Genomic DNA, 26,681 nt, shown 5'->3' with positions numbered 1-26,681 from the left:
AATATAATATAATTTAACTCTTGAGTGTGTACAAATGGTTCCATTTATACACTCTGTGAGTTACAGACCCATAAGGGTCAATTTGGTTCCTAACTATCATTTAGCTGGGAACCCCCTCATGGCCCCCTGGTGTCCCCGGAACCACTGGTTTATACCTCATAATACTCATACCTGTCTTTTAACCCATTTTCGTGTTACATTATGTCATACTTTAGCTATTGAAAAATAGCATATCTAAAAGCTCAAGCTTTTTTTTTTTTTTAATCGTGAAAATGTGGCGCAAATCTTTGAATATATATATTCTTTCAGAGCGACATCTTTGCTTCTGGGTGAGGTCCGTGGAACAACATATTTTCAGATGGGGGTCGGCGGCCAATTACATATAATCCTGGGGATCCTTGACATGACAATGTTTGAGGAAAACTGTCGACAGAATACATTTTGTAGAATTGTCTGTTGTATTATAGTGTTCTGATACTTGGTGCTGTGTTCGGATACTCGGTACTGATACGTGCAGTGTACTTATATGTATGCACTGTCTGAACTGTAACATACTTTAGCTGTGTTAGAGCACGCTGAAGGCCGTGCTGCAGGCAGTGAATTGTGATGTCTAGGCTGTGACGTCATTAGGACATGAAGTATCAAAGCTATATATGTTGCTGTATGGGTAATAAACCTTGTGAACGTTTTGATGTGACCAAGTCTCGTGTCATGTTAATCTTCTCCCGGGCCGGCCTGTCTGTCTGTCCGCCGCCGAACCATGGAAATGCCAACCGGGTCGTCACACACCAGAACCAGACGAGGGTCCAATACGTAGAATACAGTTGATGTCCTCAGGTCGAAATGGGTTAGCCCCTTTTGGTGTTAGCATTATGTTATGCTTTAGCTATTGAAAAATAGCAGATCTACAAGCTTGTAGGTCTGCTATTTTTGAAAAATCGAAGAACGACTGACATAGAAACATAGCTTTTTCAGAAAACTGTCAGGATTTAGAAGACATTTATAGAATCTGATCTCGGGTCAAAATGGGTTAAGAGTCAAAGTTAGTATAGCAGTAGAGCTTTTATTTCCATTACGTGTCGTGCACCTGCGCAAGTGTATAATACGCGTGTAAGTCTGTGTGGGAACGCACGGTTCACGCCCCGCCCTTAATCAAGCCAGCTGATGACCATCTGGGCCCCAGGGACTAGGGACACACACACACACACACACAAAGGAAGGGGAGTGTCTGATAGGGTGGGAGTACTGAGGTCATCGTTCGTAGGTCAAGAGACTATAGGGTGTCTTTCGAAACCTCTCCCAGGGAGAAGTTATATTTTACATTGAATTATATTTTCTCGATGGAAGCTATTTTTTTCCCATTGAATACATTTTTTCTCGATACTGAACAATGCCGGTTCCTGGTGTCACTATCCGTGTTTCCAGTTTTTTTCTTATTTTTATTTATTTTATTTAAGCTAGGTGTCCAGTCACAACTCTGTCTCGTATCTTTTTTTCGACTACGAATTGGCTAAACTTTCCATAACGTGAAAGTTGTGAAGTTCTGTATGTATTTGGGTTTGTTTCCATTATCACCAGAAACACCACTGAAGAGGGAGGTACAACATAAAACTTAAAAAAAAAAAGAAAAAAGGGATTTTCAAAAGTATTAGTATTAGTTAGAACTTGGGCTTAGTACCACCTGGGCAGGGCCATAATTATGTTCTGAGAACGTCATCTGAAACCAAACCGTAGTGTATGGAAACGAATCCACCAGAACAACCTGTGAAATTTGTTGCACGGGTTGCAAACACCCTTTGCATCGAAAAGAGATGATTTGATACTACTGAAGCCCCCACGCTGTCCCCGTAATAGTTCTAGTGGTCCATACCAGATAACGACAGCTTGTTGACATGATGAGATGTTCCATAGACATACACATAGACGGATAGATAGATGGACAGATAAGCTAGCACGAGAAAGACAACCAAGAAAATGGATCAGAAAAATATGTACACCAAGAACCAATCATCTCGTTTGGAATATATACGCTTCTAGAGAGAGTTGAGATGTGACAGCGCGAAGGAAGTAATGGAAGATTATGCCTCACAGTTTTGGGGGGAAATGGAAGGTGGGACTTTTCAGAGTAAAATCTGCCTCATCTGCTGGGCGCTCTAGTGCCTTTATTCTGAAAATCAGACCCGTCTGAAGTGAGTGGTACTGTACTGTACTGTACTGTACTGTACTGTACTGTACTGTACTGTACTGTACTGTACTGTACAAGCCCTCCTCCCTGGCTTGTGTGTGTGTCTGTGTGTTAGGCTGTGCAACAGTGACACTTGGTGGTGAACAAAGGCTATAACGCTATTTTCGTGCTCGGGACACATTTTCGTGCTCTGACACGGGGACCCACACACACACAGCTGTCTACTCTATACCACTCAAAAAACGGGCGCACTGGAAGTGTTAAGATTGTTGCCCGCCCTTTTTCCCCCTCTAGAGACTCGGCCTCTGCTTTGTCTCATGCATGCTGTCACTCGGCATCCATCATGTTTATTCAAATGTGTGTTGCGCAATTGCTCCTACATCTGTTACACATCACCAATGTGACAGTTTGGGCTCCTGGAAAGCGTGTTAATGAACTGCAGGAAGCTCATGCAGCATCGGTCGTTTTGAATTCTCGTCGTCTTCTCTACCTCTCAACTCCACACCTGCTAACGCCGTGGGTTCTCAACCATGTATTTTTATTCAGGGCACACCCTGTGAATAACTGAAAACTGGTAAATCTTCCCCCCCCCCCCCCCAAGACACACTGTCACTAGAAAATAAACATGAGAGAATATCAGGTTCCATTAGGACAGCTTGAAAATAACTTTGTACTACGTTGAACCACTTGAAACCCAGCATCCCCATTCTGGGGGGGGGGGGGGGGGGGGGGGGAGACACATTCGGCAAAAATAGTGACACGTGGCAAAGCTTGTAGATCTGCTTCTTTTGACGAAGAGATTCACTGTAGATCGAAAACGAAGGCGCAGCACCGTTTTACTTAAGTGTGGAGGGTCTAAGAAGTGTTTAAACTGAAGTGATAAAGTCCAGATATTGGTTTTCTGCGGCACCCACGTTGAGAAAACGCTGCGCTAACACAGCAGCCTCTTAGACGGCGTAAGAAGAGCCCAGCGGACTGTCAACAAGTGGTTTGTTGCGTCTGCCCGTTTGTAGTCACCGCTCACTGACCGGACGCACTGGAGATGTGTCAGTGTCTGTCATTATCATGGAAAGTATTTAAACTACTGCGTAAGGCAGGCCTCTATGAAGGCTCTACACATGACTACCAGCAGAGCTAAACCACTTGACTACACTACACGCATCACAACAGTGAGCGTCATGCATTACTAACACACCACTGTCGGAAGCCTTCTGTGTCCAAATCCATTACTTTTCTGGACATACTTGTTGTATTATAGTGTTCTGATACTTGGTACTGTGTTCGGATACTCGGTACTGATACGTGCAATGTACTTGTATGTATGGTGTACTGCCTGCCTGAATGGTAACATAAGAGTGGAGCTGTGTTAGAGCACGCTGAAGGCCGCTGCTGGCAGGCAATGATTGTGATGTCTAGTCTGTGACGTCATTAGGACATGAAGTATCCAAACTATATATGCTGCTGTAAGGGTAATAAACCTTGTGAACGTTTTGATGTGACCAAGTCTCGTGTCATGTTAATCTTCTCCCGGGCCGGCCTGTCTGTCTGTCCGCCGCCGAACCATGGCAAAGCCAACCGGGTCGTCACACACCAGAACCAGACGAGGGTCCAATACGTAGAATACAGTTGATCATAACAATACTTACTTACTTCTTGTTTGGACACAAGCTCTTGTTGGTACTCGCCACCATATTTTGGTTATGCCATTTATAGACGAGACTCTTTTTAAAAAATGATAAAATGGCAGATCTTATGAGCCCGCAACACATCACAGTGCGACGTATAATGCTATGCGTTTTGTGTCCGACAGCGACGATATTAAATGAATGGATGTAATGCATGCAAAAAGTGGAGGTAGTTACAGGTCACGGTGGTTGGAAAGTCCTAATGCTCGTTTCACTGTGCTTCCAGACTACACTTGGTTAGAAAACAATTCTCCTTATTCACCAAGATCACAAAACTGCTGCGTGGTGCTTCTGTAAATCCCTCATCTGTTATATCGAGACTCAGTTGGGTGCTACTTGTTTTTTGATCTGCCAGCTGTTCGCTTTTTAGCAAGCCAAATTATTTTTAGCGCTGTGTTCTGTTGTGCTGTTAAGATAAGACAAGAGAAGTTCTTAACAAAAGCATGTTAACCCCTCAGGCGCCGGCATCCGAATTCTGTCCAGAAGGACTATTTTCAGCGACTACATTTACTGTAGAGCGAAAACAAAAATACACTAGTATAGAGCCCTGAGGGACTCCGCTCAAGAAGGGACGGGGTTTTAAGTGGCTAAGCATTCATGTCTCCCTACAGTGGGAGGGGCCTTTACACACACACACACACACACACACACACACACAGTATGTCATGGAAACAGCCGCCATGTGCCGGTTGTGTCCTAGTCCTACAAATTAGGATTGGTGTTGTGCCAAAGCTCCTCTGTGATAAATGTATTTGTCACAGCAAAAGTTTAATAATATAATAACACAGTCCGCACTCGTTTGTGGCATTTGTCACGGTGTATATTTGCATATACAGTGAAATGAGAGGTATCTGCGTTTAAGTTTAACCCCGTCCGCGTAAGCAACGGGAGCAGTGCCTCTTGTCTGGAATCGAACCTGGGACCTGTTTCTCAGGCTGGCTAGTAACCAATGTTCAAAACGGAGTATAGATTTAACATTATGTACTCGTGGCCTCATGGGCATTCAAGTGACATTTTGATGTCACATGATTTAATGTCACCCCTCTCTCTCTCTCTCTCTCTCTCTCTCTCTCTCTCTCTCTGCTGCAGTCAATAGAACGTACTGCAGGTATGCTGCAAATGTCAAAAAAATGATCTCAACATTGCCAGTCCCTACCATAGCTCCAGAAGGGAGAACTGTATAGGCAACATGCTGAGGTCACTGGTTCCAATCTAGTTACCAGGTTGTCTTTTCACCAAACATCCCACTGTGTGCGCCACGAGTGCGCTTACTCTATGCCAAAAAGATATGTTTTTTTTAACGTGGCAAAAGGTCATAAAGTACTGTGGGTGTGGGTGGCAATGGCTCAAGAGGTAGAGCGTCTTGGGAAACGGAAGGTACCAGGTTGGATCCCAGGCTCCACCAGAGTTAGTGCGGATGGGTCCATGAGCAATACACCGAACCAAACCCCTCCCGATGATGAGTGAGTGAGTTGATGACTTGCATGGTTTCCTCTGCCGTGGGTGTGTGAAGGGGTGAATGTAATGCATGACGGACCTTAAGCCTGATCAATTATACTTTGTTGTACGCTCGCCAAAAATAGTGACGTACGCATGATGTGTTGTGAGCAAGATAATCCATTTCCGTAGTTATTATGGTGTTATAATTCTACTGGGAACTTGCACGTTGAAGGCTCAGGTTTGGACCTGCATTTAGGCCCGACTTGGGTTCAAGTGAAGCGCATGAGTCAACAAGGGTAGGGGCAGGGTTTAGAAAACAAGGGCAGGGGCAGGGTTTAAAAAACAAGGGTAGGGGCAGGGTTTAGTAAACAAGGGTAGGGGCAGGGTTTAGTAAACAAGGGGGCAGGGTTTAGTAAACAAGTTCAAGTCAATGAAATGCCCTCTCGACTTTTGAATGTCAACCCACGAGTGTGAGTTCCAACACCCAAACATCCCCTCAACTAGTGGTTTTATGACCAGAGGACAATAGGCAGTCCTCAGTCCTGGTGAGGACTGCTAATGGGCTAAACCTTATACACACAGGCTCTCTCCGTCACACGTGGGTGTGTTTCCTACTACAGCAATAGTATAGCCTCCAGGTCTATAGCTAGAGTTTATAATGGGCTTGGCCGCTCACTGACCCCTGTTGAGACAGCTGTGTTGGCACATACATCTGTCACCCGCACTACTTTACGACTGTTTGCACAACACTGTTTTAATTGGGCAAAAAACACTTAACGTCGCAAAGACGCGCACTGCAGTCGGTTTTGAGACGGCAGCCACCACTTGTTGCAAAGATTAAATGTGTCACTGTAAGTGGTTGAATAGTACTCGGTGAAAGGAATTAACAATGTCGCAGGAAATGCTTACTTTGCCTGATTTTCTGCACGCACTACTTCATTTGATTTACATGTAGCAATGATTAAATGTCACAGTTGGACAGGTAGACGTTGTGCACAAATAAATACTGACATATTGTTTAACTGGACTTGGAAGGTGACATTTCTCCCCATCACAGAAACTAGCCATTTCCATTCCTTTTTTAGGAAATAGGCTATCTATGAGTGAGCTGAGCGAGCTCCTAGTTATTGTTTTAATACTATTTGAAGTGGTCAAACTAGAAATAGACTACACGTTAAATCTTCCGGAAAATCCCAATGATTAGATCTCGGATATTTCATAAAAGCAAAGGTTAAAGCCTACATCTGCAATTTCTTCAACTGGTTGGCTGTGGCTCCTTCGCCTGGAAAGGAGCCAGCTGAGGTGGTTCGGGCATCTGGTTAGGATGCCTCTCGGGCACCTCCCTAGGGAGGTCCTCGACGTACGTACTGGGAGGAGACCCCGGGGCAGACCAAGGCGCAGTTGGAAGAAACGCATCGACTCACTGGCCTTGGAACGCCTCGGAATCCCCCAGGAGGAAGTCACTAATGTTGCTCTGGAGAGGGAGGTCTGGAGCACTCTGGTGGAGCTGTTGCCCCCGCGACCCGACTACGGATAAGCGGTTGAAGATGGATGGATAGATGGTTGGCTGTACGGCTACCAAAACATAATAATTGCACATATTGTGCTAACTGCTTATGAAATACAGCGCCGGTGTGTGTGGGGGCTCCTTTCACGCCGTTTCACAAATTGTAGATTACGATTTGGCCTGACAACATTTTTCAGTCGTGAGATTGTATTTAGTTTTTAATCCAACGGTCCAGTGCCGAATAGACACTCGGACCATTGTTGTCACGCTGCTGGTGTTTCCAGCATAGCAAATGGGTCCCATTGAAAATAATTCAAAACATAACTTTTGCGCTGGGAAAGAAAACACAGACGTGAGAAGTGTGTTTTCCCCGCTGATCAGATTTGCGTCACCTGTCAAATACAGTAGGTACATGTGCCCCGGTGTTATAACTAGGTGTGTACTCGTGTACAGTACATGTGTTGATCCCTGGAACATAGAGATAGGTTTCGAATATTGATTGATGAAGCGAATTTATATTTTTAGATTATATTTCTTAGTATTGATTTACTCTGTATTGCGAGCTGAGAACATGGGCCTAACACCACCTGTAGATATGGCAAGCAGGGAGTTGGCCAGCAAGTGAGTGGTCCCTTTGTTTAATGGCTGCACAACAGAGATACGTTTTAGCACTAACGAGCTTAGGAGAAGAGATCAGGGATGTAATATTGTTTTGCTTTAGCCGATTTATAATCTGACAGTCGGGGAAGATCGGGTCAGTCTACTTGTGTGCTTTGCTGCTGTCAGACGTATGAATGTTACAGCGCTGTAAATACGTCCTTCTCTTGGCATTGTATCTGATTCAAGATTGATCTTTTCAGAGTTTAATTTCCGCTAGACTTTTGGACTGGAGACCATAAATTAACCCATTTTGGGCGGGAACCCCTTTTGGTGTTTTTAAGCATTATGTCGGACATGCGGTCGAACATGGTTGCGGCAGAGTGGAATCCTGACACACACACACACACACACACACACACACACACACACACACACACACACGTCAAGCAGAGAGAGACAGATGAGTCGCAGGAAGCAGACAGACACAGACCGAGACGACACACACAGAGAAGATAAGCCACTGAAAAAGGAAACTTGAGGAAACGCAAGCAGAGAGAACGATGGAACGAGGGAAGCACTGCGTTGGCTTTGCATTAGAGCAGAGAGAACGATGGAACTGCGTTGGCTGTGCATTAGAGCAGAGAGAACGATGGAACTGCGTTGGCTTTGCATTAGAGCAGAGAGAACGATGGAACTGCGTTGGCTGTGCATTAGAGCAGAGAGAACGATGGAACTGCGTTGGCTGCGCATTAGAGCAGAGAGAACGATGGAACTGCGTTGGCTTTGCATTAGAGCAGAGAGAACGATGGAACTGCGTTGGCTGTGCATTAGAGCAGAGAGAACGATGGAACTGCGTTGGCTGTGCATTAGAGCAGAGAGAACGATGGAACTGCGTTGGCTGTGCATTAGAGCAGAGAGAACGATGGAACTGCGTTGGCTGTGCATTAGAGCAGAGAGAACGATGGAACTGCGTTGGCTGTGCATTAGAGCAGAGAGAACGATGGAACTGCGTTGGCTGTGCATTAGAGCCGCTGCATTCCATTCCTATCAGCCACGGACCTCCAAAAACTCATTCTTTCATGCCTGTTACATACTGTAACTCCCTCTACAAGAAAATCACATCCTGTCTACAATTATGGTGCGTTCACACAGGCAGTTGAACAAAAATGTAGTTAATTTGGAGCAGCTACATGCATCGTTGTGCCTGGTAGACTGCATCGTTTAATCTGCCCACCGTGAGAACGCAACCTTACAGATATACCTGATGCATTTTCAATGGGAGCCACAGCGGCATGAAGACTGTAAACTGCTTGAGCAAATAACACTTCATCTGCAACTCTGCGACAATGTAGCTGGCCACGGCTTGGTGGTTTCGTCTAGTGTCGCAGCCAGTGGGAACACCTGTCATGTGACGTCTGCTGTTGAGTGAGGGTTGTTGTGGGCCTGTGATTAACCCCTTTTGGTGTTAGCATCTTGTTATGCTTTAGCTATTTTTGAAAAATCGAAGAACGACTGACATAGAAACATAACCTTTTCAGAAAGCTGTCAGGATGTAGAAGACAGTTTTTTTAATCTGATCTCAGGTCAGAATGGGTTAAACCAGTGAGGGTTGTGGGTCTGTGGTTAAACCAGTGAGGGTTGTGGGTCTGTGGTTAAACCAGTGAGGGTTGTGTGGGTCTGTGGTTAAACCAGTGAGGGTTGTGGGTCTGTGGTTAACACATCTAGTACAGGAAGTGCATCAAAATAGACGCTCCGGGGTGCCAGAGTAGTCGCCAGAGTAGTGATCGCTTTTACTCTGAAAGCCATGAACCGGAAACACTTTCTTAAAAAAATTGACTTGACAAAGTGAGCTCATAATCCCCGATCATCTTACTATATTTATATAAACTCCAAAAAGCGTTCATATTTTGCGGGAGAGACGGATGAGGAGCAGAAATGCAGCGCCAGCATATCGATCCATTCATCACCACGGAGAGCGCCCTGGATGAGGAGATACGAGTCATTCTTTCCGCCGCGCTAACATGGGAGTCAATGACAAGCTAATATTTGCACAGAGCGTTAGCATACGGCAAGCGAAAAGCGAAATGCCAAAAAAAAAAGAAGGAATAATTCTGAATATTATTATCTCGCCCCGCGTCGTTTGGACGTCGCTAGGACGTCCACAGACGTCTAAGGTACCACTCGGTTCTGATCCTTATGACGTTTCCAGACGTGTTTTGTACAGAATGTGTTAAACCAGTGAGGGTTGTGGGTCTGTGGTTAAACCAGTGAGGGTTGTGTGGGTCTGTGGTTAAACCAGTGAGGGTTGTGTGGGTCTGTGGTTAAACCAGTGAGGGTTGTGGACCTGTGGTTAAACCAGTGAGGGTTGTGGTCTGTGGTTAAACCAGTGAGGGTTGTGGTCTGTGGTTAAACCAGTGAGGGTTGTGTGGGTCTGTGGTTAAACCAGTGAGGGTTGTGGTCTGTGGTTAAACCAGTGAGGGTTGTGGTCTGTGGTTAAACCAGTGATCTTTGTGTTGCAGAGTGCCCACTGTTCCTGTGAAGAACCTCAATGGATCCAGTCCAGTCCATCCTGCACTGGCAGGTGAGAACGCGCACGCACGCATGCACGAACACACACACACACACACACACACACACACACACACACACACAGGTTAAATGTGTGAAATGTAAGCAAAGGGAGAAATGATGAAGAAGATTTATATTCTTAATTTCTTTGTCAATTGTCTAAATTAGCGGTTCCTAAACGTTCTTGGCCGTGCACCCCCCCCCGTTACCTCCCGACCTAGCTGTCCGTCCGTCCCCCCCCCCCCCTTAGACGGAAAGGAAATATATGAACATATACAGTATATGTGGTCATATATAAGCTACTGTATATACGAGACATAATATTTTATATCCATATGCAAATATACAGTGGCATATACAGTATGCAGCATATTATATTATATTCTGTATATGCTTGCCTTATATAGGCAGATTTTGTTCATATAGCCTATTTAAAATATTACCATAGCACCACCATTAAATGCCTTTTACGCAGCCCTCGCGCACCACAGGGCGGTGCACGCACCACTGTCTGGGAACCCCTGGCCTCTAATGTAATCCTGGGCCTATATTGTTTGGTATTGATTATCCTGTGTTGCTAGTTGCAGTTTGTAGAGCTGAGGTCAGCGGTACCAGCTGCAGATAAGGCCGTTTTGAAGGGAGTTTAGGGGGGCAGGTTACAGCTGCCCCTTGGTTTTATAGCTGCAGAGTTTTAGCACTAACAAGCTGGGAGAAGAGATCTAATGTAATGTTTTCTTTTAGCCAATTATGAACTGACCGTCAGGGGATATAGCAGCTCACTTTATCTTTGTGCCTGTCTGATGTGTGAATGTTACAGCTGCAAATCTGCAAATCTTTCTACAGCCATTTCATGTTGAATATGAGTCGAGGTTTATTTTGAGAGCTTAACTTCCACTGAAGACTGGAATGCCTAAATGAAACAAGGATTTCAACGTCCACACAGCCACACACACACACACACACACACACAAACACACACACACACACACACACACACACACACACACACACACACACACACACACACACACACACACACTACACAGTATCAAACCTGATACTAATATCCGTGTCATCTCTGCAGGGATAACGGGCATTCTAATGAGTGCTGCAGCGCTGCCCGTCTGTCTGACCAGACCGCCCAAGCTGGTCCTCCACCCGCCTCCCGTCAGCAAGAGTGACATCAAGCCCATCCCCGGCCTGGGCCACTGCTGCCGCAAGACCACCAAGAAGCAGACACGCAAGGGTGAGTGCAGTGCCCGCGTGTGTGTGCCCGAAAAGGTTGCCTGACAAAAGAAGTGACTGACTGTTTAGTTGTCAGGACCTCGTACCCTGTCATAATGTGCCATTTTCTTTTTTTACGACAGCCTCGTAGGGGTCAGCCGCATAGAGCAGTGTTTGGATGTGTCTGTATGTGCCCTAAGGTTTTGCCTTAATATGGAGTTCTACACGGCTCCAGCATGACCTCCAAACTGCACACCTATTAACTTACTTGCACAGACAGGGAAGCCGTTTTTAGAACCTGTCTTGTTTCTTTTTACTTTTTTAGGCATAGTTCATCCCTGTGGGCCTGCATTTCAGGCAGCACCTCTGTTATTTGTACCGTGAACCTTCTCCTTCAATACTAATGATAGATAGGAAGGAATCCTGCATGTATTTCTACTCCTCTTTCTCCCCTCTTCACTCCTCTACTCTCTTGTCCTTCTTGTCGTGTCTCTCCAGGCAAGACTCCAGAGGAGGTGGTAAAGAAGTATCTACAGAAAGTCAAAAGTCCACCGGAGGAGGTATGTATGGCTGATGATTCTCTCTGTAGTCAAACGGTAGCATTAGAGCTAGGGATGGAGCTCGTCCATTTTTTATTGATAATGATCACCTTATCGATCAGGCTTATCGAGCCGGGTCCTTATCGAGCCCACTATCGAGCTTTTTCTATTATTTTGTGGAAAGACAGGAGACAATACATTCTGAACAGAACCAGTATATTTTACTAGGGCCTTCAAATACAGTACATTTCTAACAGGCAATTGACCTTTTTACCAATATAATATTAAAGAAACTGTTAAACTTAGTGTTATTTTGTTTACCCGGGCAGCACTGGTTGGCAGGTATCAATACACTTTTAGACCGACATGTTTGTGCCAGCATGGATGATTACATTTATTTCTTGATCGCCTCTTGTCTTGATTGTTTGAACATGACGTCATGGGCCGCTATGCTCGATAACAGGCTTGATAAGCCTAAAGCTTATTGATAACGGGTACTCAATAAGCTTGTTATTGGATTTTATCGGGTATCAGTTATCGAGCTCCATCCCTAATTAGAGCAGTGAGTTGAAGTTCCCCCTTTTTTTTCCTGTTGACTCAGAGAGTGAAAGAGTATCACATCTTCTTGTCCTGTTGACTCAGAGAGTAAAAGAGTATCACATCGCCTCCTCTCCTCTCTAACGCACCCATGTTTCTGCTGTCTGCTAGGACTGTACCATCTGTATGGAGCCGTTAGGGGGTCCTTCTGGCTACAAAGGCCCAGGGGTAGGGCCCGTCTCCAGGGCAGAGTCGGTGGGGAGACTGGCCCAGTGCGGACACCAGTACCACCTCCACTGTCTGGTGGCCATGTACAACAACGGCAATAAGGACGGCAGGTATGAGTCCTCATAGGGAGCACACTCACTTAACTCATTCAGGACGGGAACCCGCTATTTTTGTGTAAAAATCGTGAAAATGTGGCGGACATCTTTGAATATATATATTCTTTCAGAGCGACTCAAATCTTTGCTTCTGGGGGCGGCGGCGGGGGGGGGGGGGGGGTCTCTGGAAGAACATATTTTCAGATGGGGGTCGGTGGCCAACTATATATAATTTTTGGGGCCTTGCCATGAAATGGGTTGAGAGAGACAGAAACATAGGGTTTTTCAGAAAACTCAGAAAGATGTCTTCTAAATCCTGACAGTTTTCTGAAATACCTATGATTCTATTGCAGTGGTGCTCAATATTTCATGTCAAGGACCACAAAAATGATATGTACTGTAATTGGCCACCGACCCCCATTTGAAAATGTAGTTCCAGGGATCCCCCAGAAGCAAAGATTTGAGTTAACCCATTGTGAACGGGAACCCATTTTGGTGTTAGCATCATGTTATGCTTTAGCTATTGAAAAATAGCAGATCTACAAGCTCATAGCGCGCCACCGAGTGGCGTGCTACGAGCTTGTAGGTCTGCTATTTTTGAAAAATCGAAGAGCGACTGACATTTTTAGAATCTGATCTCAGGTCAGAATGGGTTCATCAGACCAGTGTGTGTCCTAGTGGAAACCTCGTATGAATCTGATCTCAGGTCAGAATGGGTTAAAAACGTTCGTTCTGAAAGGAATATATATTCAAAGATTTGCGGCACATTTAAAAAGAATGTTGAACTACATTTTAAAATGGGGGTCGGTGGCCAAATAATTACATATCATTTTTGTGGTCCTTGACATGAAATATTGAGCTTGTAGATCTGCTATTTTTCCAAAATGAACTCACAAATACACTGTCTACTGCAACAAGACTGGTTTCAAGATGAATTGGTAAACTTTTAAACTCCTCTCCTCCAGCCTGCAGTGTCCAACCTGTAAGACCATCTACGGTGTGAAGACGGGCAACCAGCCGGCAGGGAAGATGGAGTACCACGTCATCCCCCACTCCTTACCAGGACACCCCGACTGCAAAACCATACGCATCATCTACAACATCCCTCCAGGAATTCAGGTACGACACAGACCCATGCGTGTGTGTGTGTGTGTGTGTGTGTGTGTGTGTGTGTGTGTGTGTGTGTGTGTGATTCCCTTCGACCGTTCCGCATTTGCCTGGCTTAAGCCATTCTGGGCGGGAACCCCTTTTGGTGTTTAAAGCATTATGTTATGCTTTATAGCTGTTGAAAAATAGCAGATCTACAAGCTCATAGCGTGGCGCGCGACGAGCTTGTAGGTCTGCTATTTTTTTTTTATCGTGAAAATGAGGCACAAATCTTTGAATATATATATTCTTTCAGAGTGCGTCTGGGTGTGTGTGTGTGGGGGGGGGGGGTCCCTGGAACAACATATTTTCAGATAGGGGTCGGCGGCCAATTACATATATTTCTTGGGGTCCTTGACATGAAATGTTTTGAACACAACTGACATAGAAACATAGGTTTTTCACAGAACTGTCAGGATTTAGTAGAATCGATGGTACTGTAGGTCTAAATGGGTTGAGCTGTAGACTTTTCTTTGGTATGAAACAGTGTTAAGGATACTTCCCCTAGAAGAGAAACTTGCATACAGGAATTTAAGACGTGGCAGTCTTTCATAAATGTAGTGGACACTTCCAAGTTGAATAATCTGTTGTGAGGAAATGTTTTCTTTTTTTTTGTCTTTATTTAGGTTGGTGTAATTATTATTATTTATTTTATTGAATGTTGGCTAAGTCACAAAGCACATTGTATTAGACTTTGATGATGATGATGATGTTGATTATTGCGTATTGCACATAGACCGTGTGTACAGTGTATGGCATGAATTGATAAATTAATTGATGTGACCCCTCTCTCTCTGCCTGCCCCTACCCTACCTCTCTCTCTGCCTGCCCCTACCCTACCCTACCTCTCTCTCTGCCTGCCCAGGGACCTGAGCACCCCAACCCAGGCAAGCCCTACACAGCCAGAGGGTTTCCTCGACACTGCTACCTCCCCGACAGCGAGAAAGGCCGCAAGGTACCCACTATGCACCCCCTAAAAGGCCTCAAGGTACCCACTATGCACCCCCTAAAAGGCCACAAGGTACCCACTATGCACCCCCTAAAAGGCCGCAAGGTACCCACTATGCACCCCCTAAAAGGTACCCACTATGCACCCCCTAAAAGGCCACAAGGTACCCACTATGCACCCCCTAAAAGGCCACAAGGTACCCACTATGCACCCCCTAAAAGGCTGCAAGGTACCCACTATGCACCCCCTAAAAGGCCTCAAGGTACCCACTATGCACCCCCTAAAAGGCCTCAAGGTACCCACTATGCACCCCCTAAAAGGCCTCCAGGTACCCACTATGCACCCCCTAAAAGGCCACAAGGTACCCACTATGCACCCCCTAAAAGGCCACAAGGTACCCACTATGCACCCCCTAAAAGGCCACAAGGTACCCACTATGCACCCCCTAAAAGGCCTCAAGGTACCCACTATGCACCCCCTAAACCCGCCAACTAGGACTGTACCGGTCATCGTCCAGAATTATATTTGAGTCTGTAATGAAATAATTTAGTTCCACAAACTGGCAATGGTTGTTATGAATAATGTTAATATTCTACTAGCTACAGTAGGAGAACATGCAAACTCCACACAGAAAGACCCTTTCACCAACCCCCCACTGATGGTATGGGCCCTGATGATGGAGGAGAGAACACTCTCAACTCAGTCCTCTAAAAAACAACTGTGTTCCAGGAACACCCAGAAGCAAAGATATGAGTTTAAAACATTTGCTGTGAAAGCATATATATTCAAAGATTTGCACACATTTTCAAACAAATAGCAGGTGTAAATGGTTTTATTCTCAAGGTGTTTTCCTTCAACAGGTTTTGAGATTGCTCCTGGTGGCGTGGGACCGCAGGCTGATCTTCTCAGTTGGAACCTCCAGTACCACAGGAGAGTCTGACACCGTCATCTGGAACGAGGTACAAACACCAAGAAATTACAATGTCATTCTGCATTTTGGTCCTTCCTTTTACGGTGGCTCTGCATGAGGTTAGGCGTTTAAGTGTATATGTGCTTGCTTATTCTTTACACATATTGTTGTATACCTTTTGAAATATCCCATGTCAAAATTGTGTAATGGGGGGGGGGGGGGGGTGCCTCCAGCACATACAGGTATATGGAGGCAAATGCACATATAGCCCCTGTCAAATGCCCATATATGGAGCGCAACATGGCACTGATGTCAGACACAACAGAAAACTTTCAACATGAACTAATGCTACAAGTCGGGCTGCTGAGAGACCTATTGGTCGGATCGGTGGTGCGACATGGCTGTCTCTCAAACTTGCGCGCATGCACTGTAGTGTTTGTGTGTGTCAACACGAGGTTCCATCGAGGAAGCCTGAGGAAGGTCCGGAGGGACCGAAACGTTGCTTCATTAAATAAGAAAATGCTCGTGTACCGAGTATAAGTATACAGTGTGCATACAGGGTGTATTCTATTGCTTTCATTGATGTCCACTGGCCTACGCACCTGTGCATACGCCTGATTTCTCTCGAAGGTTCTCTCGTACAGTCCATCAAGGAGGTAAAATGCTCTTGTCTCTTCTGATCACAAGGTCCACCACAAGACAGAGTTTGGCTCTAACCTGACGGGACATGGCTTCCCCGACCCCGGACACTTGGACAACGTCCTAGAAGAGCTCCGGTCTCAGGGCATCACAGAGGACGACGGAGTCACCGACAAATGAACATGCGGAGAGAGAGAGAGAGAGAGAGAAGATGGAGGAGACAGTGGGGAAAGGTGATGGACAGAGGACAACAGTCTTCCAACCATCTTCTTCATCCACATGATGACAAGCAGAAGAGAAGTAATGGTGGCCGTGTACTAGGGATAATAGACATTGACTATCTGCCAGCACTTAAAGATGGGCGATTTTGGGTACAGAATATTGTTATTATTATTATTATTATATATATATATTTTGCTGCAGGGGTCATTACGTTCATAGCTGTTAACTGGGTTTATTTGTAAAATATGGGAATGGTCAACTTCACACAAGCACATGTGTTGTGCTGGGGGGGGGGGGTTGTTTGAGGAGGGGAAAGCACAGCAACAGACAAAGCATAAAAGCTTAATTAAACATTAAAGCCCTATTTTATACTTCTGGCTATTGGAGGAAAGAAAATGTTAATATGGTTAATATTCACACGTGACGGTACAAGACAAGAAAGTGGGCGCTCTGAGCTTTTTTTTATTTTTTTTCAACCACTGGTACTTTAATAGCTCGGTACTAAATGCTGAATGTGTTCAAAATTACAACAAAAAGACAAGTTTACACTACTGAGAGAAAGAGTTAACCAGAAAGAGGGCGAAATGCTAGAGTGCTGCATGACAGAAAGGAACAAAGACAGAGAGGTTTGAGGCAGAGGGGGAGGGGAACGGAGGACGGTGAAGAATAGAGCGTATAGCGGAGAGAGAGAGAGAGAGAGAGAGAGAGGGCATGAAGAATGTATCGTTTAGGATAGGAGTAGAGTAAAACTAACTTGTAAACAAAAGAAATCCGGTACTTGTTTAGCCAGAGCGTCCGATGTGGTAACCTGCACTATAAAAACCCTGAGTTCATTTACAAGTCTTGAGAGTACTCAAATGTAACCAAATGGACCCGTAAGGCGTCCATTTGCTTACTCTCAGAGTTGCAAATGGATAAATGAACACTTTAAGGGTTTTTTTTTTTTTTTTTTTTACTGTGTGGGAGAGTCATGCATTCCGTGAGGAAGAAAGAACCAGCCTTTTGCTTTTGTTCAAAACCACCTGCTTTCCAGTTGACATCACATTAGCTCATGGCAGTTTGGGATGCTGTGTGTGTGTGTGTGTGTGTGTGTGTGTGTGCTCCTACCGCCCCCTTGTGGATGTTGTCCTCTACTACCGTACACCTCTCATTTACCGATGGTACAAAACAAAGCCGTTTTACTGAGTTATAATGATCTGCCACCTACATTATCATTTATTGTATACACAACATTTAATGTCATTCCATATACTTTACCTCTTATTCTGGCTTTTGATGTCCTTGTTTTTTAATGTATCGAATGAGATGTAAGCCCTGAACACGTATGGGGTTTTGTGCGCGACTGTGACAAGAGACCAAAAGGCCGTCTTTGGAGTCTTACTATTGTGCCACTGAGGTACCGGTAACTTATTACAGGTACCAGTGTGTAATTTACCATGTATATATTTTTAATCCCCCCGCCCCCCCCACCACTTAATTTGATAATTTACATATTTTAATTTGAATCAGCTAAATTGGTGAGGTCTGGGATGGGATTATTAAGACGAGTGCTGCTTGCTTTTTATAACGGAGATGAGCATTTGGAGAGTTCCACCCCGGAAAACAAATGTTGAATTCGCTGTTGAAGGCTGTCCTTTTCTGGCCCCGTCCTTTTCTAAAGGCTGTATGAGTAGCCAGGATGAACTCACCGGTTGACATGGGCTTGCCCCGTGGACAGAGGGGGTCTGAGCACACTTTAGATTCCATGCGCGGACAGAAGAAGCTGTGTTTTGTGTCATTTCCGTTTTTGGACTGCTTGTGGAAGGAAATGAAGCTCCACCCACGTGGCAGATTGCCGCGTCGGCCACATTCCCGGAAAAGCTTGCCCCAGCGGCATTCTGCCGCGTGGGTGGAGCTTCGTTTCCATCCACCAGCTGTCTAAAAAAACCCGGAGATGACGCAAAACACCGCTTCTTCTTCCCACGCATGGAATTTCAAGTGTGCCCATGCTGACAGACCTTGTGATCATAAACGTTTACACGCTGCTGTTCATTGGAGCGAGGTGTCAACACGGCTGCCATATTGGCAGAGGCAAGGCCTGTACCGCCTAATGCATGTATGACCTATGTCTATTGAAGCAGCTGGTCATGTATGACCTATGTCTATTGAAGCAGCTGGTCTCTCCACTATTAGAATCATCTTGCTGATTTATTTACAAGCAGTTTTTGGTTTGTCGCAAATGTCAGACATGTAGTTGTGATAAAGGATACTATATTACATTTACAACATATTTTAAAAAAGAAAAAGAAAAGGTGGGTTTTCATATCAAAATGCCTTATCTTACGTTGATAGTAACAGTAATGGTTGTACAACAGAAAAGCTTGTCTCGGATTTGTATACTTACTGTATGACTGCATATTTCTTGCAGTGATGTTATGGCACGTAGCCCCTGCCAATTAATGGCAGTAATGTTGACATTTGATCGAGTGGCCACTGGTGTGTGTGTGTGTGTGTGTGTGTGTGTGTGTCAGCGCAGGCACATCTTCGCGCACAGCAGCGGACAGAGGAAGCTGAAGCCCGACATCATTCCGTCTTTTTAGACAGCTGGTGGATGGAAAAGAAGCTCCACCTCCGCGGCTGACTGACGCGGAGGAGGAGAGCGTTTCCGGGAATCTGTCCGTCGCGTCAGTCAGCCGCGGAGGTGGAGCTTCTTTTCCATCCACCAGCTGTCTAAAAAAGCCGGAATGAAGTCTGTCTTCAGCTTCCTCTTTCCGCGGCTGTGCGCGAAGGTGTGCCCCCGGCCTGTGTGTGTGGTCCATGGTACAGTATTGTAGTAGCCAAAGGGACTCAGGTTGTCCTTCTATGATGATGATACTCTTTATTTTAACTTGTTTACCTTTCTTTTAATATCTAATGTAGCGACATATTTGTTTTTGTAATGATTTTCTTCATCTAAAGCTATTTCTTTTTAATTTTGTACATTTATGTTGTGATAATGATGTCGTTTTTTTGTTTTTTTTTGTCAAATCTTTTGGTATATGAAGACAGTGTTGTTAAAGACTATTTTATTTTATTTTTTTCTCTTGTTTTGTACAGTGGTTCAGCTGTATTGTTTCATATTTTCTTTGGGAAAAGGAATTTGATAATAGACTTACAGTATCTGAGTGTGAGTTACAGTATAATGCATTTTGATAAGAAGCCAATTACTGAACATCCAACATGTCTCATCCATCGTATGGCAGGGCATTAATTAGGCATTACATTTAGTTCCTACCAAACACCCCTCTGTTCAGTGTGTTGTCCTCTGTTGAACATTTTTACAGTCCAGCAGTGGCCCCTTGTAATGTTTCATAGGGCAGATTCACACTGAGTCTGTTTGATTGAAACGGTTCCCGAATGCGATTTCCTGGTCCCCGCTGGCCATGATGATTCACATTGGCCTTGATTCTTCTGCACCCGAGTACACTTCATTCAAACTGTATTCAATGCTTTCACATTGCATCGAAATGTATCCGAGTACACTTCAATCGGTCCCGACACTACCTCCATGTGGTCACGGCAAATGGTTGGGTGATCCGCTCCGGGTAACGGTACACAGCATTCACACTACTACAACATCTGCCAAGTGGTCCCGAGTGCGCACTAGTGTGAATCTGACCGTAACGGGCCTGGGGTCAGTACAGCAGTGGCCCCTTGTAATGTTTCATAGTCGTGTGGAAAGACTTTGCGTTCAGTTCAATGACCATACTGTTTTAATGTTAGATTTCATTCTAGTGCAAGTTGCATACATATAATATTTAAAACTTTCGTCGTTTTCGTTAACATGGCAAACATTTGTCGTTTTAAACAAGGATATATGGTTATCGCTAGTAACCTTATTATAAATCTATATTTAGATTTTTCTTTCCCAATGCAGGTTCCTACTTAAGTATCAAAGATTGAATGCCTTTTCATGAGTGAATTAAGTTATCAGATCTGCTTGTGATTGACATTGAATCAAGTGTCTTTGGAGGTACATGCCACAATACACAATGGTGCCATTGTCATAAACTGTAATTTAGCAGTACAAATTTGCCCTCTGCCAAATACCATGTTGTCATTCATTTTGCTCTGTGCCATATACCTACAGTAGGCTACATGTATTACCACATACAGTAGGCTATCATATGTGGTAATTCATAGTTGATGCCTCATGTTTGGCATGCATACAGATCCTATTGTCCAAATTATATCCAAGTGCTGGCATGTGAGTGAATCCAAAACAAGCCAATTATATGAATGAGAAATATGTAAATAGTGCAAAACCAATTGCTGGAGTATGAATGGTTAATACGTGAAAAAGAAATCAATAAAACATGTTAAAGTTTGATCTGTGGTGTTGTTACCTTGCAGAGGTAAATTTACTATGATGCTAAAACGACATTCTGCGCTATGTTCCTTCCATTTGTAACGTTTTCTTATATTGTGTAGTTTGTTTGGCGTTTGTTCTTTGTGTCTGTGTGTTGATCTGTTTAGATATAGGCTGTGGTTCTGTTGTGGTCTGACAGGGGTGTTTGGGGGCTGACTGTGAAAGCTCTGAGAGATGCCAGGTTCATGTCAGTGATAAAGTAATCTACCGTGCTGTTTCCCAGGGATGAGCTGCATACCGAATGAGTCCCCTCGGAGTCTACCGTTAACTAGGCCTACTGTATTCACAGAATTACGCTGAATATGAATGCATGACATCCATGGATTGGACCGATCTCCACATTCCACAGGTGATGGTAATTAAATGAATAATTTGTGCGCAGCAGACTTTATCACTCTAGTATTTTATTTAGTTATATTCCATTCACCAAAGAATATACGTCATATCCAGAATGTAGTGAAGTATAGTGAATGGTCAGTCAGTGAATGAATTAAGCCCTAGGCTCCTTCCGTGCTATTTTACATTCGCCTTTTGGTCTGCTGCCACTTACCATGTCCATGATATGAGGTTATTACACCAAGAAATAAAACATAATAAAGTTTAAACAAGCACGCAATGTATCAAGCGAACTTATGCAATAACATCAGCGCACTTTCCTCATTTATATTTATTATAATAATGAAAAAAGGCGTATATACAGTTTCAAGCATTATCAATGAAAAAACATGCTGGCACTTGATGTTGGCTTATTACTTTAATTTGTCAATCCGATTCTCCCTTTCGACGACTATAGTTTATCACAAATAAATTAATTAGTAAAACGGTTTGTTGACGCTGGACAATGACAAAAAGAACGTGTAGTAACACGGTTTGAACACTTGGTGGCGCTAGACACCAGCGCTAATAGCCAGTGTGCTAACACGCTATGCTCGCATTTGGACTGATCGTCATAACGACGTCATAAACCACGCTCGTATTCTCAACTTTATGATATGTACAGTTTAAATAGTGTATAATTTCATCTGTGTTTCGTAAGCCCCTTCGATAGCTCAGTTGGTAGAGCGGAGGACTGTAGTTGTTAATGCTGAGATCCTTAGGTCACTGGTTCAATTCCGGTTCGAAGGAGGTCAATTTTCTTTATTCATTTTCTTTTCTCCTTGCGTTTGCACATCTTTGCAGCCACACTTCATATACGGTAAATAAATAAGGACAGGACAGTTAACTTATATCTGACTGTTAATAGAGGCAGCAACATAGCTGTGGTCAGATTTTTCCCAGTCAATTTGAACTCTTGACTGGTTATGATTAATAAATTACATTAAGCAATTCCAAGATAATAATAAAATTAAAAAAATCGGAAATCGTCCGTCTACGTGTCCGTTTAACTTTTGACACCACTGTGCCTCAAATCCTCAAAAATGATGAAAAACGGCGTGCCATAGTATGCCGTACGATATGGGCTATAGCCCACGGTCCAAAATGATGAGAAACGAGGCTAACTTTTTTTTTCAAAATATCAAAAAACATGGGCTATAACCCATCGTTTTTTTTTCATTTTTTCATTTTTTTCAAATCCTCAAAAATGATGAAAAACGGCGTGCCATAGTATGCCGTACGATATGGGCTATAGCCCACGGTCCAAAATGATGAGAAACGAGGCTAACTTTTATTTTCAAAATTTCAAAAAACATGGGCTATAACCCATCGTTTTTTTCCGCAATTTCCAATTTCTGCAAAAACATGGGCTATAACCCATTGTTTTTTTCCGCAATTTCCGCAATTTCCAATATTTTTTTTAACACAATTTTTCCGCAACAATCCGCAATTTGCTAATGTTTCTCATCCTCCGCAATACTCCGTAATTTGCTAATGTTTCTCATCCTCCGCAACACTCAATTTTTCCGGTAAATACAACACATTGAGCAGGGCACTGCAGGGAGTTGAACCCCGTTCCGGTAAACCAGAAGTACGACACCAGTGCCTTAGCTTTTGTGTATTCAACTATTTGGGTAACATGTGAGCTTTATCCTCACATTGAGCAGGGCACTGCAGGGAGTTGAACCCCGTTCCGGTAAACCAGAAGTACGACACCAGTGCCTTAGCTTTTGTGTATTCAACTATTTGGGTAACATGTGAGCTTTATCCTCTAATTCATGGGCCTGGATTTTTTTTTTCCAAAATTTCAAAAAACATGGGCTATAACCCATCGTATTTTTTCATTTTTTCATTTTTTTCAAATCCTCAAAAATGATGAAAAACGGCGTGCCATAGTATGCCGTACGATATGGGCTATAGCCCACGGTCCAAAATGATGAGAAACGAGGCTAACTTTTTTTTTCAAAATTTCAAAAAACATGGGCTATAACCCATCGTTTTTTTCATTTTTTCATTTTTTTCAAATCCTCAAAAATGATGAAAAACGGCGTGCCATAGTATGCCGTACGATATGGGCTATAGCCCACTGTCAAAAATGATGAGAAATGAGGCTAACTTTTTTTTTCAAAATTTCAAAAAACATGGGCTATAACCCATCGTTTTTTTCCGCAATTTCCGCAAAAACATGGGCTATAACCCATCGTTTTTTTCCGCAATTTCCGCAATTTCCAAAAAAAAATTTAACACAATTTTTCCGCAACACTACGCAATTTGCTAATGTTTCTCATCCTCCGCAACACTCCGTAATTTGCTAATGTTTCTCATCCTCCGCAACACTCAATTCTTCCGGTAAATACAACACATTGAGCAGGGCACTGCAGGGAGTTGAACCCCGTTCCGGTAAACCAGAAGTACGACACCAGTGCCTTAGCTTTTGTGTATTCAACTATTTGGGTAACATGTGTAGCCTGACACTCAGCCTGAATTTTCATTTCGTTTCACTTCATTCGAGGTCCTAACATGTTGGCAGTCGCCTGGTTTTCAATAAAGGTTCTTTCCTCTATTTTACCTTTCATTACCTGGATCACCTCTTTTTCTCTCATACAAAGTTGTGTGTTTGTGTCCAACACGATGGGTGCATGCGGGGTGTGCATGCTTTTATCTTGCATCATTATTGCTCTTTTTATTCTTGCATGCAACATCATTATGTTTGGATGGTTTGTTATCAAACTTGTATTAACTGCACACTAACATTAGTTATTTCTGCATTGGTGTTTTTCTTCACTTTGTCTTCAGGTCTACCATGGCATATTCTTCAAGGAAGGATCTGCAAAGGACCATGGGACCCTCTGCTCCAACATGACTAAGGTGAAGTGTAGCAATGCCAAAAAAGGACCGCATGCAGCTTTCAACCCTTACAAGCAATTTGTAAAGAAGGACACTGCAGCTCTTTTCCTGGCTGCTACATTGGAGCACTTTGGATTGAAGGACGCAGATGGTAAATAAAGTATGTTCTTCACAGAATAAAAAGCATTAGCTTCTTATTATAATCATGTAAATCAGTGATTCTCAACCTGAGGGTCCCCAAATTCTGGAGGGGGGAGGGGTTCCCCACATGACAGTAAAGTGTCAACTTAAGTTAAAGTAATCAACAAACTGCACTGTAAAAACGGGTTAAACATTGGCCAAAATATAATAATATAAGAAAGAGTCAAATAATTGGAAAATGGCTGATCTACAAGCTCACAACACCTCGCAACGTGAGGCGTTGTGAACTTGTAGATCATATATTTTAATTTTTTTGGCGGAATGGAGTCAAACTAAATGTAATGCCTCAACTTACAATTCCAAGTGCTTGTCAGGGTGTGGCGTCCCCAGTTAAAATAAGATTATTTTGGGGGTTGTGGCCTAAAAGGTTTGAGAACCACTGATCTAAATTAACGTTTTGATATATTCTCATGTCTCTATGTTTTGCTAGTTGCATAACGTTTTCATGATGGATGATATAGTAGTTTCAATATGTTTTCACAGATGTGCCAGATGGTTTTATCCCTGAAGAGGTACGACAAGGCACGGCAGAAGAGAAGAGAAGATGGCTGCATAGCACTGTGGCAGAAGTCATTGACTCTTTTGTTCTTTCACAAGTTGGTGATGTTGGTGATGTTTCTGCTAGCGTAAGAGAGGCCAGTAAACTTTCACAGAGGACCAGTCTGCCATGTCGTGCTTCAGGTTGTCAGAAGGTTTACACATACGGTATGCTGCGTCCAGAGCAAAACATGAGCATAATTGCCATGATATGGTATTGAAGGATGCACCTGCAACAGCTGAAAGTGCCATTGACCTGTAAAACAGCATTCAGAGGCCAGGCTAGGTTTTGGTTTATTTCTAGCTAATATGCAAGATGCTGTCAAAGAAGGAGATGGAGTTAGGCTAATGCGACTATACAGTGTGGCTTTGCTGTATTACAAGGCATATGGCCATAGCCATTATGCATACAGTACTCTATTGCTGTTAGTGCAACTCAAAGCCACACTGTCGCCAAGAATGGCACACTCTGTTATTTGGAATAGATTCTACAATGGAAAGGGTGGAACGGGAAAGAACATTCCCCTAGACCTACATTTAGAACATCTGAACAACTTCCTGAAATCCTTCCTGAAGGGTGTCGGTCCAAACTTGACAGAGAAGACGGCAGAGAGGATTAGCATGTCCCTTGGTGTCCTTAGAGACATAATGGAGAGGGTAGATAAGGAGTTGGAGATGTCTAAACCAGGGGGATTTCACAAGGCCAGTAGACAGAGTGAGGACATCCTGGAACTGGTTCAAGTGTTCAGGGAGACGAGCATTTTCAAAAACCATCCTGGGAGACAGTACTCTGCTTTTCCAGATTTCAAGAGATATCTGTTGGTTAAACTTAAAATCAGTGACCTGTGGCACTGGATGAAGAGTAAACTTAACCAGTGGAACACATTATATATCTAAGTCAACTAGGAGTCTGTGGCTTAATGCCTGAGCATGTACAGGTAACATGACAATATGTACAACATGAATGGCCTGGCGGTCAAAGTAGCCATACAGATTATTTAATCTGTAACCCGGCACTGTACAGGTCACACACACGCACAAATACACAAATATTGCATGCAGACCAACATACCTACACACACACACACGTTTGTATTACTGTACTGCTGAGGACATAAAGATTTTGGAATGCCGATTTTCTGAATGCCATTTAAAATATTTAGTAATTGTAAACCATAAGCTTGCGGATTTTTTATTTTATTTTTTCATTTTTTTCAAATCTTCAAAAATGATGAAAAACGGCGCGCTATAGTATGCCGTACGATATGGGCTATAGCCCATGGTCCAAAATGATGAGAAACGAGGCTAACTTTTTTTTTCAAAATTTCAAAAAACATGGGCTATAACCCATCGTTTTTGTCATTTCATCATTTTTTTCAAATCTTCAAAAATGATGAAAAACGGCGCGCTATAGTATGCCGTACGATATGGGCTATAACCCATGGTCCAAAATGATGAGAAACGAGGCTAACTTTTTTTTTCAAAATTTCAAAAAACATGGGCTATAACCCATCGTTTTTGTCATTTCATCATTTTTTTCAAATCTTCAAAAATGATGAAAATGGCGCGCTATAGTATGCCGTACGATATGGGCTACAGCCCATGGTCCAGTTTCTCATCATTTTGGACCATGGGCTATAGCCCATATCGTACGGCATACTATAGCGCGCCATTTTCATCATTTTTGAAGATTTGAAAAAAATGACGAAATGACAAAAACGATGGGTTATAGCCCATGTTTTTTGAAATTTTGAAAAAAAAAAGTTAGCCTCGTTTCTCATCATTTTGGACCATGGGCTATAGCCCATATCGTACGGCATACTATAGCGCGCCATTTTCATCATTTTTGAAGATTTGAAA

The 26,681-nt window shown here is 43.5% G+C and overlaps 1 protein-coding gene across 2 annotated transcripts in view; it reads left to right on the top strand.

Moving 5' to 3' along the window:
* Positions 1–16,738, top strand: part of LOC308311145 (E3 ubiquitin-protein ligase DTX4-like) — a 48,698-nt gene extending 31,960 nt beyond the window's left edge. For both annotated transcript variants that reach the window (XM_080757704.1, XM_080757703.1), the window contains exons 5-12: positions 9,937–9,998; positions 11,070–11,231; positions 11,708–11,769; positions 12,457–12,623; positions 13,574–13,727; positions 14,620–14,709; positions 15,564–15,662; positions 16,301–16,738. In XM_080757704.1, coding sequence (XP_080613830.1) covers positions 9,937–9,998; positions 11,070–11,231; positions 11,708–11,769; positions 12,457–12,623; positions 13,574–13,727; positions 14,620–14,709; positions 15,564–15,662; positions 16,301–16,432 — 928 coding nt within the window. In that variant the 3' untranslated portion in view covers positions 16,433–16,738. The remainder of the gene's footprint in view (positions 1–9,936; positions 9,999–11,069; positions 11,232–11,707; positions 11,770–12,456; positions 12,624–13,573; positions 13,728–14,619; positions 14,710–15,563; positions 15,663–16,300) is intronic.
* Positions 16,739–26,681: the final 9,943 nt, after the last annotated feature.

The sequence above is a fragment of the Protomyctophum bolini genome, assembly GCF_963924005.1.
Source record: "Protomyctophum bolini genome assembly, chromosome: 3".
Taxonomy (NCBI): domain Eukaryota; kingdom Metazoa; phylum Chordata; class Actinopteri; order Myctophiformes; family Myctophidae; genus Protomyctophum; species Protomyctophum bolini.
The sequence above is the reverse complement of the archived record's forward strand: the minus strand, read 5'-3'. Positions and strand labels throughout refer to the sequence as shown.